The 15360-nt window shown below is 38.5% G+C and overlaps 1 protein-coding gene across 1 annotated transcript in view; it reads right to left on the bottom strand.

Moving 5' to 3' along the window:
* Positions 1-15360, bottom strand: part of fmnl2a (formin-like 2a) — a 145665-nt gene that overhangs the window by 60561 nt on the left and 69744 nt on the right. The window contains exons 4-6 of the mRNA XM_056464814.1: positions 14349-14425; positions 8171-8254; positions 3168-3323 (exon numbers count right to left, since the gene is read on the bottom strand). Coding sequence (XP_056320789.1) covers positions 3168-3323; positions 8171-8254; positions 14349-14425 — 317 coding nt within the window. The remainder of the gene's footprint in view (positions 1-3167; positions 3324-8170; positions 8255-14348; positions 14426-15360) is intronic.

The following is a 15360-nucleotide window of genomic DNA, read 5'->3' on the forward strand; positions in this document are numbered from 1 at the left end:
ACACTTTATTTTAATGTACAAGTAATGCTATCAACGAACCATTACCTAAAATTATAAACAGCAAACTACTAATTTGCTTCTTATTAATAGTTAGTAAGGTAGCTGTTACTAAAAAATAGGGATGTTAAATAAGATAATACTTTTTAAGTGCTAATAAATAGTTCATATCTTAATAATATGCAGGTAATAAGCCAGTAGTGAAATGGTGAATTTGTTTTTGAAAGCATTTTCTCTAAATGTTGCTGCAATTCCCTAGCAGAAGCACTATGGAAATGACGGGAGCTTTTGACATGTGACCCGGAAGAAAGAAGCGTGCCGAATTCTTGAATTAGACTCTGGAATTCTCCAGCTACTGCATAAGGGTTAGCCCTTAATCCAATTCAAATGACAGGGGCTTAGCATATTGAACCCATTCAAACAGATCCCCTCACGCTCAGCCTAAATACTTCAGTTCCTCCTTTAGGCTGCTACAACACTGCAAAAACTGCCTTTGTTACTTAGTGGTCTTGTCTTGTTTCTAGTCCTAGTATCTAGAATTTCTTAAGTCAAGACAGGTACAAAATATTGTGTTGTTTTCAGAAATAATATCTCAGAATAAAGTTTGTTTTTCCTTAAAACAAGCAAAATAATCAGCCAATGGGGTAAGCCAAATAATCGGTTTGAAATAAGATCATTTTGCTTACGCCATTGGTGAAAAACTCACTTAATAACTTAATTTTGACATAAAATTTCTCAAAAAACAAGACAATAGTTTTTACTTGTCTAGAAAATGCTTCTTGATTTAAGTATTTTTAGATATTTGGACTAGAAACAAGACAAAAACTCATCATCAGGGGAGTTCCTGTCTATTAACACTCATATGACGCTGATGTGTCAGTCATCCCATGGGTCATCAGAATAAAAACATCTAAAGCAGTGCTCTGAGTCAGCGTCCAGACAGACAGACAGACACACGTCCACTGTGTTCTACTCTTGCTTCTGACATGGTGCACTGTTTCCTAAGCCATTTAAAGTCTTACAGGCCTCATGACCACACAAAAGAGCCTTTCAGAAATCACATGAAGTCTGTACACACTCTGCAGTCGGGACACACCATATCACCATATCACGTTCAGTTAGATATTATCAATAGCTATGTTTCCATCGAAAGACGCCAATTAGACGTATGTGCAAAACTGGAATATCGTGTAAAACATTTGCAAGTAAAGCAGCGTCTTCATCTAATGAGTCAAAGAGGATAAAATCGTCACTTCCTGGTAAACTGGCACCAAATATATTTAAAAAAAATGGTAAACAAAATGCTCAATACAGTAATAATATGGTAACACTTTAATTTAAGGTGACGTAGTTACAAATGTTTCATGCACTTACTATTGACCTTATTCTGCAATGCAGAAGTGCGCTCGCTTTTGCAATTGTTTTAGAACTTCCAATTCAGATGCGTATGAGAGAAATGACTGGGAATAATACAACCCAGGCTCATTCTGAAAACGTACCTCTATATACATTTCTGGAGAGCACTAAATACATTGCAGGAGGTTAGTTTTTTGCAGTGTTTATTTTTGCGAATCCACCAGAGGCCGCTGTGTAAGATCTTTGAGATCTCAAATTTCAAAATTTGCGCCTGCTGTTCTCACATAATTCCACCAGAGGCGGCTGTTGACTGACTGACTGAACGACTGACCAACTTACAGATCGACTGACCTACCCTCCTACTTTCCTAAACTCAACCATTAGTGTTTTCAAAAGCACAGATTGATCCGCCGATGGTTCTCAAGTCCGCCCACGTACATGGCGAGCCACTGGACAAACTGTAATAGCGGGAAAGCTGTCCATACAGAGATAAGTGGTTAGCTGTTAAGCGCGAAAAGAAATGCTGTCATACTGCCACATATCGTTCATTTTAAATATGAAATGCAGCCATACGTACTTCTGGCTGCATAATTCGGAATCTCCAGAAATGTTTATAGGGCTACGTTTTCAGAATGAGTTTGTGGGAATAAAGAGGTTTGCTCTACAAAAAAGTGTGTTCATGACTAAACATAATAAGAGTAGAATAATATGATAAAAAAATATCGGTTTGCGACATTAAGCAACATATCGAGCTGTTCTTTAATATTTGATAGCCAATGGAAGTGAATGAGACTGGAAATGTTAGGTTAAAAAGATTCCAATGGCTGCAATGAATTATGCATCTTTACATGCAACTAACCCTTAACCTAACTACAACCATATACATAGTAACCAGTTGTAATTAATTAACACTACTCAGTACTTAAACGAATATTTACACTGTTTTATGATCGCCAACGATATTGCCCTTGCAGGCTGCTGGAGAGCATTCCCTGTCATTTATCTGAACTACAAATCCCATCATAACCTGCAGTCACACACCGGTTTCAGTTCACCACCTGATTACATAAACAGCTGAAGGACATCATCACTGATTACATGGACTTTGTATAATTTATAGTCTTGTTTTCCACTGTGAACTTTACAATGTGTTTTCCTTGTCTTGCCTTGTCGTGTTTTTGGCCCTTTGTTTGTTAAACGTTCATTGATTGTTTCCTGCTCGATTTGGATTATGTTTATATTGTTGCCTGCTCCTGTTTCGACCCTTGCCTGCCTGACAACCTAAATAAAGCAGCATTTACATTTGACCTCTGTTGTTGATCGAACCACTTTGATGATGGACTTTGGCTGAGGGATTATAGAATGACCAAAACAACATTTCATATGTTTTACAATGTAGTTGGCTTGCTGATTTGTCAATTAATGTCATTTCATCATTCTTTTTTGTTGTCACGTGATCTGTTGAAATGGAATCACATGACTTTTTTTTTGATGTGCACGCTGGATTATATTCTGTAAATATGTTTCCATCGTAGTTTATTTTATTTTTTCATATCATGTAAAAAGTTTAGCATAATCAGTTGTCCGCACATTTCAAAATTGATACGCATATTGACGATTCCATTAAGCATTTTTATCCATTTTTATATTCCAAATGTGCATAATGAACTATTATTAAAGTAGTATGTGTGCGATAATTTGGCATGTTTGAGTGTTTTGAGCGTTTCAATGGAAACATAGCTAATATCTGCATCTTGTGCGATTTGCGATCTTGTTTTAATTACAATGACATTTTAGTTTGCGCACATTCGCACCTTATTGTTGAATGTCTGTTGGTTCTAGAGATGTTACTGCCTGAGCCTCCAGACGAGAGGTGGTTTCCTCCATGGAGATCTTCAATCGATCGACTCCAGGCTTTAGATTTATCCACCGAGTTCTCTGTGCTGTTCTCAGAACTGTCACCATCATACCTGTAAAGCACAACAAATAACAGCAAACATACAAAAAAGAGAAAATTATTGTTTGGTCACACTATTAACAAAGCATTAACAAGACTTTTAGAACATTACACCACTAATTGATTGCTTAATAGATAGCAGAGATGGGAGTAAGTCACACATGTGCAGATCAAAACCTTCAAGCCTCAAGTCAAGTCAAGTCACTGCTTATTTCAAGTCAAGTCAAGTTGTAGCTTGGATCTAGCAAGCCACTTTTATGTCAATAAAATTTGTGTAGATTTTTGAATTATATATATATATGTTAGGTGGGCATAGATAAATTTTTTAAATCTAGATTAATCTCACTGTAATCTTGGAATTAATCTACATTAATCTAGATTAAAATGGCTCATTTAAATTCTGCCGAAGGCATTCAGAATATGTGTGCTACCCAAATAATGAAGTAAATCTTTGAGAACGGGTTTCTCAAGCCAGGTGGTGCATTAGACCAGAGGCTCATCTCCTGTTTCCAAAATGCATCACAAACTGCTTGAGAAACTGTTTTACTATGATAATTGGTGATGAAAATAAATTAAATTCAATAAGATGTACTTGTGTTTACTAACTGTTTATTCAGTTAAACATGAATTTTGAATGTAGGGCTACATAAGCTCAAAACGACAATTTTTGATTACCTTAATCCGACTAAAGTCATAACTTAACTAAACAGAAATGGAATTAAGACATGTGGAGTATGCATATATTAGTGGCATTACTGAAGTAAAAACCTACTATTATCGTCATGTAGGACATTTCGCCATATTTTCCAACAAGATCCACACCCGCGGCTGTCAGTAAAGGACCGCACACACACACACACACACACACACACACACACACACACACACACACACACACACACACACATCACGAAACGCGGACGTTTTTTTTCTTTCCATTTGGCGTGTGTTATTAAATTCCATAACACTCCCACCAGTCCTTACTCCTTATTTGTGTCTAATACCTGTTTTTCACAGGGGCATGAATGAAATGTTCATGAGTGAAGGTGAAACTGCCGAACTGTAGTTAAAGTCACCCAAAATTACATGAAACTCTTACATAAAAGCACTTCACATAAAGTCCTTAATTATATTAGTGTCTATTAAAGGGCACCTATGGTGAAAAATCTACTTTTAAAGCTGTTTGGACAGAAATGTGTGTAAGTATAGTGTCATATTGGGCATATAGACAGTTATATTCGGGTGATATAAACACACCCAGTCCTTTTTTTTTCAAATTTAACAACATAAAAATGGAGGACCAATTGGAGCTGTTTTCAGATCGACCGCAACTTTATGTAGGAATGCGGTCCCCCCGCCCACCAATATTGATTGACAGCTGCGCGCATTAACATGTCTCCGTAGTATCACATATAATCATATCAACAAGAGAGGACGAGCGCAAAGCAACCGGGAATAAAAGGTCTGTTCAGTTTGCTAGGATCATCAATCATCATCAAACGTGATCAAGAGTGAGTTTTACAAGTTTAAAATGTTTTAAAACAGAGCATGTGTGTAATGAATTAGCTATAATAAATAATCTGATGGGTGTTTTGAGCTGAAACATTACAGACACATTCTGGAGACACAAAAGACTTATATTAAATATGAAAAAATGGGTAACCTATGTGCCCTTTAAGGCAAATAACTAGATTACAGGTGTCCATGTAAGCGTAGTCAGTAGTGTCTTCGAAGTAAGTAAAAGATCCAGAAGGGTATCCTGCTGATTTGATTCAGAAGGGCACTTTTTTTGTCAGACGGCTCACCGGTTTACTTTCAAAGCACCTGGTCCATTTTATTTGTATTTGTTTTACTCAAACGCATAAACTCAACAGGTGCCTGATAGTTAGATGTGGAGCTAACATTAATCAGATTCACTCTAGTGAACTGCATCCATGTTAGCACATCTTTTTTATTGTGGTAATTTCACAGTAGGAATACACACAGGTTCGAAGACTCGTTTGGAATTTGGCCAGGTATACATCCGCGCTAATTGTAATTTGAAATGACACTTTCATCACAAGTGAAACAGATGGCTTTCTGCTTAGGGGAATATGTGTGCTTACTTCAAAGCCATTAAAATATCACACTATTAATTAAAAGAGACCCTAAATATTAAAGTGCACAGGTACATTTATTGGGGGAAAAAAATTATTGAATCAAAATTATTATTTTCTTATTTTATTGCACATTATTACATTCGATCGCGAATGATGCAAGCTGAACACAGCAGAACTGACTTTGTAACTTTGTATCATTTTTGGTGTGATTTGAGTTGATGAAATTAGAACTGGTGGTAATTGAATCGCTGATTTTTGAGTTGCATGCTTTGCATGTTGCAGATTTTTTCTTCTTGATATCATCTTGCTTGTAATCTTTAAACCTGAATGTAATTATCTTAAGCGGAGCGCCTTCCATTTTCCGTCACTGCTTGCTGTTCATCTGATGACCGAATAGCAAATGAAACGCTCTACTGAATCTAATGAATCATTTGAAGTGGCTCTTCTTAATGAACCGATTGATCCAGTTCAGCAAATCCAACTGATTCTTTTAAAATGGTTTGTATTTCCAAAAAACACAAATCCACAAATTACTTAAAGTTACTTGCCGTTTAACTTGCCTGGCACTCCCTCTGACATGGGAAAAAACAATATCCCGAGTTATCCACTTCCTTAAAAAATCAACTCGAAGATTTTTTTTTCAACACATTTCTAAACATAATAGTTTTAATAACTCATTTCTAATAACTGATTTATTTTATCTTTGCCATGATGACAGTAAATAATATTTGACTAGATATTTTTACAGCTTAAAGTGAGATTTATACAGCTTAAAGTGACATTTGAAGGCTTAACTAGGTTAATTAGGTTAACTAGGCAGGTTAGGGTAATTAAGCAAGTTATTGTATAAAGATGGTTTGTTCTGTAGACAGTCGGGAAAAAAAAATAGCTTAAAGGGGCTTATAATTTTGTCCTTAATATGGTTTTTAAAAAATTTAAAACTGCTTTTATTCTTGCCTAAATAAAACAAATAGGACTTACTCCAGAAGAAAAAATATTATCAGACATACTGTGAAAATTTCTTTGCTCTGTTAAACATAATTTGGGAAATATTTAAAGAAAAAAAATATTCAAAGGGGGGCTAATAATTCTGACCGCAACTGTATGTTTCGGACCGATCTGAGAACCGATAAGCTGATAATACTATGCATGCGTGACTTAGAACTTGCATAATATTTGTCAAACGGTTATGTATTTAGCAAAAACAAGCTATTTTGAGTAATGTAACTCAAGTCCAAGTCAAGTCTCAAGTCATGACAGGCCATTCGAGTCTTTTTTGGATATCTGTCAAGCAAGTCTCAAGCCCTAAATTTTGTGACTTAAGTCTGACTCGAGTCCCCCATCTCTGATTTGTAACGTAATGTGTATTTATATAGCACATTTATTGTGTATGGCCATACACCCAAAGTGCTTCACAATCATGAAACTGGTCTCTCCACACCACCACCAGTGTGCAGCATCCACCTGGATGATGCGACGGCAGCCACAGGACAACGGTGCCAGTGCGCTCACCACACAAAAGCTATTGGTGGAGTGAAAAGACAGTGAAGGAGCCAATTCGGTGGATGGGGATGAGGCCAAGATTGTAAGGACCAAGTAGGGACTTTGGCCAGGATACCAGGGTTACACCCCTGCTCGAGAAGTGCCAAGGGATTTTTAATGACCACAAAGAGTCAGGACCTTGGTTTAACATCTCATCCGAAAGACGGCGCCCACTGACAGTATAACGTCCTCTTCACTTTTACCGGGGTATTAGGACTCACACAGACCACAGGTTGAGCACCCCCTGCTGGCCTCTCTAACACCACTTCCAACAGTAACCTAGTTTTCCCATGTGATTTCCCATCCAGGTACTGACCAGGCTTAGCCCTGCTTAGCTTCAGTGAGTAACCGGTCTTGGGCTGCAGGGTGATATGGCTGTGATAGATAATATTAAGTTGGCAGTAGTTTGGTTTAGGTATTGTGTAGGATTAGGGATGTAAAATTCTGATAATACTTTATTACTTTACACTTTTCTGAGAGTAAAAGTGACATACAGTAACTTTTAAGCTATGCCTTTAAGTTTAGGTATTGGGTCTGACTAAGGATATAGAATATGATCATGTAGAATATGTACTTTATAAGTACTTACAAATAGCTAATATGTTAAAAATAGTCATGTTATTAAGCTGCTAGTTAATATTGAGAATTGGTTTCTATACTAAAGCTTAACTGTTATTTTAAAATTGAAATAATATATATTTTTAATGTTTTAATGTATTTCTGATCAACTAAATGCACCAGTTGTACCCTAAATGTGCACAGCCTTCATGAAAATAGAAATTGGTTTACTATTTCTAATAGGGTTATTTTAGAAAAAGTCACCAAATGTCAAGATTTAAAAAAAAAACATTGTTTAGTTTTGTTTTTGTCTGTTGTTAAAATGGTGTCCGGGTCTATTTTCTGTCCTACAAGTCACACGTAAAGAATCTTACCAACCCTAAACATTGGTTTGTGTGTTGTAATGAGGTGTTGGGGTGACCGTGATAACAGTCTTTTCCTCCAAAACACACTAAAACATGATCATTTCTTATCAGCAGAGTGCTATTTGGTTGTAAATGAGATCTTGTGACTTGATTTCAGTGAACAGTCTGCACACACACACACAGAGAGCAGCAGTAGGGCATGTAGTCAGAGCCACACACAGACTCAGCAGCATTGGGAGTGAAAGGAGCCATTGTGTTCATTGTGTTCATGTTCGGGACAATCACGGGTGACTTACGTGACAGCATACTGTGCAAACGAAAGATACTCCACCAACACATCCAAACCCTTGTTCTCCTCATTCAGAAACTCCCGCACCCATCTAAACAGAGAGAGAAAGAGACAGTTCGGGAGTGACATATTCTTTATCATTTGGTATAATAGTCATTCATTACATTCATTACTCAAAGTGCGAAACGCTTTTGGCGGGAAATCTCCTCAGCAGTGCGCAGCATACACCTGAACTCTGAACCTGAATATTGAGTTGTCATGAATCAAAGTTGGGTCAAACTCAACGTTGGATTGACTTTTTCAGTTCCTGCAACCTTTCAAAGGTTGACGGAGACTGCATTAGGAGAAATGTGTGGTAAACTGTGTTTTGTTTACATCGATAAATTCATTAACACTGCTTATCGCCTACGAGTACTTCAAGCTGTCTGATGCAGATGCTGGATTGACCATCAACTTAAAGAAGAGTAAGTTCTGTCTTAAGGACATTTTACTCCTGGATCATGTAGTAAGCAATGTAATGTGTATTTATATAGTGCATTTATTGTGTATGGACATACACCCAAAGCAATCATAAGTGGGTTTGTCTCTCCACACCACCACCAGTGTGCAGCATCAACTTGATGATACGACGGCAGCCACAAGACAACGCCGCCAGTGCGCTTACCACACACCAGCTATAGGTGATTCGGGGGATTGGGATGCCATGATGAAGGGAATTTGGCCAGGATACCATGGTTAGATCCCTTCTCTTTATGAGAAGTGGGATTTTTAATGACTACAGAGAGTCAGGACCTTGGTTTAACGTCTTATCCAAAAGACAGCACCCACACAATATACTGTCTCCTTCCCTTTTACTGGGGCATTAGGACTCACACAGACCACAGGTTGATCACCCCCTGCTGGCCTCATTAACACCACTTCCAACAGCAACCTAGTTGTCCCATGTGGTCACCCATCCAGGTACTGACCAGGTTCAGCCCTGCTTAGCTTCAGTGAGTAACCAATCTTGGGGCTGCAGGGTGATATGGCTGTGGCAGGCTATGGCATAAGCGCAGAAGAAATTATGAGAGATCCAAGCAAAATTAAGGCCATTCTATATGCTTTTCCTTCTTTTTTCTTTTTTTTTACAAACAAATTATACATTTTAACAGCTACAATGACATTTTTCCTTGTGTGCTCGATTCTCCCAATCAAACTCTTTTTGATTATTTGATTATCTTGTTTTTTTGTTTATCCTGGGTAAGGAATTAAACTATCGTTCTGATTAATTGGTGGATGAAATGCTACCTGGCGCCCGAATTCATAATACAATTTTCAGTTGTTATTTCTGTTAATTGGAAGTGCCACCATTACAAATTTAAATGACACATTTGAACCCAATAGTTAGGTTTGTCCATATCTGATCCAACGTTGAGTTACAACAAACCACCATTTTTATAGTATATATACCAGCGGCACAGTGGCTCAGTGGTTAGCACTGTTGCCTCACAGAAGGTTGCTGGTTCACAGCTGGGTCAGTTGGCATTTCTGTGTGGAGTTTGCATGTTCTCCTCGTGTTCGCATGGGTTTCCTCTTGGTGCTGAATAAACGAAATTGGCCGTAGAGTATGAATGTGTGTGTAAATGAGTGTAATGCTGCGTTCAAACCAGACGCGGAAGAAGCATCAATCATGAGTGATTTACATGTTAAGTCAATGCAAAGACGCGAATAGACATCCTGCAGTGTGATACATGCAAATGAGGCGGTGCGAGTCGTGCGTATCTGGAAAAAAAATCTGAACTTCAGCAGAAATTAGAGCAAATTGAATTTGTTCAGCATTTCTGTTAAGAGAGAATGTTTCCTTCACCTGTTGTCAGAGATATGTTAGCCTGGATGTGGGAATGTTTTATTGACTCATTTGTTAAAGGGTGTCTAATTGTGAGTCTGAGTTGTGCCGTTATTTTTACATGAATAAATAGATTAAGAGCAGAGTTATTTTGTTTCATATAGCTTGAAATTGGAATAGGTGGTCCTCAGAATGTTTTCAAACAGTCATTGGTGGGCCGTGAGTTGCAAAAGGTTGAAAACCCATGGAATATTGTATGTTGAAGTACAATTTTACAGTATCAAAACATTTAGGCTGAGGCACGTATTTCCAATGAACCTCTGTTGTTTTCATGACGTGATTCTAGGAAAACTTCAAGTACTTCTTAGTATTTTAAAGTCGTATAGTGCACTCTGTATAACTGTGAATCAGTTCATATTGCGTAAATGACTGGCTAATAGTAAATGATGTATAGAAAAAAATCGAGGAAACATTATTTTGGCAAAGGAGGAACACATCTGAAACTTAACAGACAGGATTTGTGGAACTGCTCTGTTGTTTTGTGTTTGTCGAACCTGCTGTGAGCAGATAAACCTGCCTTATCTCATCTAGATTAACTAGATCATTTATGTAATCTAGTTTAGTACCATACGGTGGCTAAATCTCTGTGCAGTGTATCTGGCTGCTCTGAGCTTCTGAGAGCATGCTTGTCTGCTCTGGACCGCCCTTGCTATGATGAAACTATAATAACACTCATTTAGGAGATGATAAGGAAAGAGTGTGTGCTGGCTACTGCCGGAATATCACATCTTCCCATTTTCCTGTTGTGACATTTTCCTGACCTCGCAGAGTTCCATCAGCCTTTCCACTTCCTGTCAATCCTAATTCCCAGCATGCAACTAGGTGTGTGAATTCCAGCTCTCACAGAATCTCAAAAGCCACAAATATTTCTGTGTTTTTGATGTTTCTCCCACTTTTTTGTACAGTATAATGTTTTACATAATGTGCACTCTTGAAAATAAAGATACACAAGCTGTCACTGACATCTTACCTCATTAAAACAACCCAGGCTCATTCTGAAAACGTTCTGCTATATACATTTCTGGAGAGCGCCAAAATACGTCTCAGGGGGTACTTTTATGCAGTTTTTGTTTTCGCGAATCCACCAGAGACCGCTGTGTACGCTTTTTGAGATCTCAAATTCCGCTTGCGAGTGCCGTTAGTGCCTGCTGTTCTCGTGTAAATCCACCAGAGGCTGCTGTCGACTGACTGACTGACTGATCGACTGACACGCCCTCCCCCTTCCCTAAACCCAACCAACAGTTTTATAAAGCAACCCAGAAAAAGAAAAGCCCTCACCTGATTTTTACCACATTTTCAGATTTTAGCACATTCTTACCCTGTTATTTACTTGTTTATTAATTTTTTTGTTTGTTTTATTTTATTTCATGGAACTGTTCCTTCACCGCACTCGAACCCCATCACATTGGTCAACTCCTTTCTGCGTCTCATTTCCACCGACGTACATGGCAAGCTACTGGACAAACTGGTAACAGCAAGAAAGCCGCCAATATGAAGGTAAGCAGTCAGCTGGTAAGCGCAAAAAGGAATGCCGTCACACCGTCCCGTAGCGTTCGATTTAAAGACGAAATGCAGCAATTCGTACTTCTGGCTACATAATTCACGATTTCCAGAAATGTATATAGGGCTACATTTTCAGAATGAGCCCATGTTGCAAGAAAAGGTACAATTCTGTACCTATAGTGTCCATGCTTTTATCTTAAAGATGTATATTAGTGCACAAACAGTATGAAAGTTGACATTTTTACATATTTTTGGTATAATATTGTTAGATTTTGCTGTATTTGGCTTAACCGTTCTTGGGTGGCTCGCCAATGTATTAGATTACTCTAATACATAAAATAAGTAAGCTGACCAAAGTTCTTACGGGGAGAATACTTTATTGAAGACAATCAATAGTGCTGTTCCTCAGCAGTGATGTTAACCCGTCGGTCTTCAAGTAACTTAACCCCAAAGTTCTGTTTGTGTGACAGTACTTTATACTAGCAACAAACAAACCATTCTGTGTTTACGAGGCTCAGCAGGACCCTCTTATCAGATGCTTCAGCTGTCGTTTGGCTTATACCCATTGAGAACTCAAAGGGCTCACACCCATTATATAAGGGTTATTTAGTTAACATCTATCAGTTTGTAGGGGTTGAGGTACAGGTCACCCCAACATACACAGAATTGATCATATAAGATTTAATTTAAATGCACCTGAACCAAAATGCACACAATCTTCAATATGTACCTTTAAAGGCTCATTTTAGACCCTTTAGCTACAATTGTGTACCTTTTAAAAAGGTACAGTCCCATTGAACGCTTGTGTAACTTTATTTCTCAAAATAAAAAAAAATATATATATTTTTATTTTTATTTCTAAAACTAATTTATGTTCCTAGCTAAAATTATGCTTACATTATTTCTAAAGTCGGCATGATGTACATAATATACTGTAGGAATGCCTATCACATTCTATGCAGGTAAGTGGGCTTGACAAACCACCTGTTTTCTTTTCCATATGCACCAGACACCTTCTTTTATCCACTTTGTGTTTCTGGGAAAACGTTGTACAATTCTGAGTGTGCCTCACACAGGTGAGTGGGGTGGACAAACCACCTGTAGGAAACACACTCTTTCCTTTCCATATGCAAGAGACACTTTCCTACAAACACTCCATTACATGGACTCAGTTAAAAGAAAATTGCTACCTTAATTTAGACTTGACATGGCATCTATATATGCCAGGATTCTGCCACTTCAGTCTTGTCAATTCTTGTTTTGGTGGCAAAGTCTAGACACTAGTCCTGTCTTGTCTTGTATGTTGTGCTCGGCTTGAGCTTTCTCGGGTCGAGCACTCTTATCGTATTCTTGTCTGTCTTCGTCTTTTGTATGAGCGCCGTCCTGACACGGATGTGTGGAGTCCGGGCATGCTCAGGGATGCGTGCTTTCATCCTGGTGTGTGCTTTGTTTGCGGCATCGTGTTTTCAGTCTCAGAGCTCCAGTCTAGTTGGTTTCGGATTCGGTTGGCGATGGGATCGAAAACATGCATGCCGCATGTGGGTGCATGTTAAGTGTTTTATTTATCGTGTACTTGTGTCTTGCGTTCTGTCTTATCTTGGTGTTGTGTAGAGCACATGGCTCCATGTTTACATGTTGGTCGCGTGCTTTAGTGTTGTGTTTCATGTGAACACGCAGTTAATGAATTCTCTAATTGGCTGCGTGTTTTAGTCCTGTTTTCACGTGAGCGCATGACTTGTGTTGTCTCTTTGAGTCATGTGCTCTCATGTCTATTGTCTAGTCCCACCTTCCTTGTTAACCCATTATTAGTTAATCCTGTTCACTTGTCTGCTTATTATTTCTCCTTTATAACTCCCTCTTGTCTACGGTCCTGTGCCATTTCATTGTCATAGATTGTCTTATCTTACATTTCCCAGCCTTGTCCAGCCCAGTCAAGTTTGATTTTGTCTTTCAGTTATGTTTTCCCCCTCTCTGGGTTGTTTTTGTTGCTCTTTGTTTTATTTTACAATTAATAAACCCATGTTTTGTCCCTAAAATTAAGTCCTCATCCTTTCTCAACCTCAACTGTGACAATATATTGCTGCTCTCTGGTGATTTCAAGTTGCACTGCATAAAATCATCTGCTAAATAAATGTAAATGGAATAAAAAGATTGACTGTGTTATTCGGAAGAGAGAAACTCTTAATTTAATTTAATTTGCTGTGAATAGTCAATGAATATGATCCACATTTAATTCAGCGTCTGAAATCCTAAACGTCCCTACAATATATTATATGTAACATTCTTTTCTAAGCTGGGTAGTATGTTCAAGTTAATGGTGCTCAAAATAGCCAGAGTTGTGAGAATACAGAGATTGTCCATGACTTCAGCAGAAATTCAGTTTTGAACAGCCGATCGAAACGTTAATCTTTTGTTAGGCCACAGGAGAGATTTTATGAATAGAGTGAAGTGACGCAACTGATACCAGTGAACTATGAGAAAATGACAACATGGCAGATTAAGTACATCAAACTTTTTTTTTCCAGAGTATTTATAAAAAAACAGGTTATGTAACAATTCCCACAAACCCAATCAGTTGCCATTCCTGCAATACTTCTCTGGGCAAGAATATGACAAGTCCAGTCAGGAACATTGGGTTGGTGCATGTGCTGCTTCAAACAAAAGATGATGATTTCTGCATCACTTCATTTTACATGAGGGTTCTCGGGCTACAGTTTCCCTTTAGGTTTGTGTGTGTCTGTGTAACAGTTATTGTGAGCCGTGTTTAATGAACTCTCATGCACACAGATGAACTTACCCAATGTGATTGGTCCGTAATGAGATTTCCAGCTCCCGCAGGACCTGTGTGGACTCCTGCACTCTCCTCCTGAACTTCTGCAGATGAAAGAAAATGAAAAAATGAATTAAAGGGCACCTATCATGCAAAAATCTGAATGTGTGTAGTTATAGTGTGTATGCAGTCATATTGGAGTGATATAAACACAACAAGTGTGTTTTATTAAATTTCCTGATGTAAAAATAGGATCCAAATCCAAGAGATTTTGAGGCCCACCATAATGTGACTTAACAATGCGGTTTTCCCTGCCCACCAATATTGATTGACATGCATGTATTACCCAACACTGGCTCATTGTGTTGGGTATACATATACCGTATACATTTCTGGAGAGCGCGAATTATGTAGCCAGAGCTATGCATAGCTGCATTTTGTAAAACGAACACTACGGGCGGTATGACATCGCCGACAGCTTCTGTTTCTGACCGCTTACCTCCGTGTGGACAGCTTTTCTGCTGTTACCAGTTTGCTCAATAGCTCACCCTCTATGTTGGTGGACTTGAGACGCAAAGAGGAGTTGACCGCGATGACGGGGTTCAAGTCTGACGAAGAACGGTTCCAGAAAGCAGGCAAGACAAAAAGAAAAGGCTAAAAATAAAATAAACAAGTAAATAACAGGGGGATAATGTGGTAAGATCTGAAAATGTGGTCAGGCGGCCGCGAGGGCTTTTAGTTTTTTGGATTGCTTTTGAAAACACTTTCGTTTGGGTTTAGGGAAGGGGGTGATCGGATCAATCGGTTCTTCTGAAAACACTACAGTTGGGTTTAGGGAAGGGGGTGGCAGTCAGTCAGTCAGTCAATCAGTAGGTGGAAAGCGGCCTCTGGTGGATTTACGCGAGAACAGCAGGCACGAATGGTACTCGTATAAGAAATTTGAGATCTCAAAAAGTGTACACAGCAGCCTCTGGTGGATTTGCAAAACCAAAAACTGCAAAACACGTACCTCCTGGGATGTATCTGGCACTCTTCAGAA

The sequence above is a fragment of the Danio aesculapii genome, chromosome 9 (genome assembly GCF_903798145.1).
Source record: "Danio aesculapii chromosome 9, fDanAes4.1, whole genome shotgun sequence".
NCBI classification, from domain to species: Eukaryota; Metazoa; Chordata; class Actinopteri; order Cypriniformes; family Danionidae; genus Danio; species Danio aesculapii.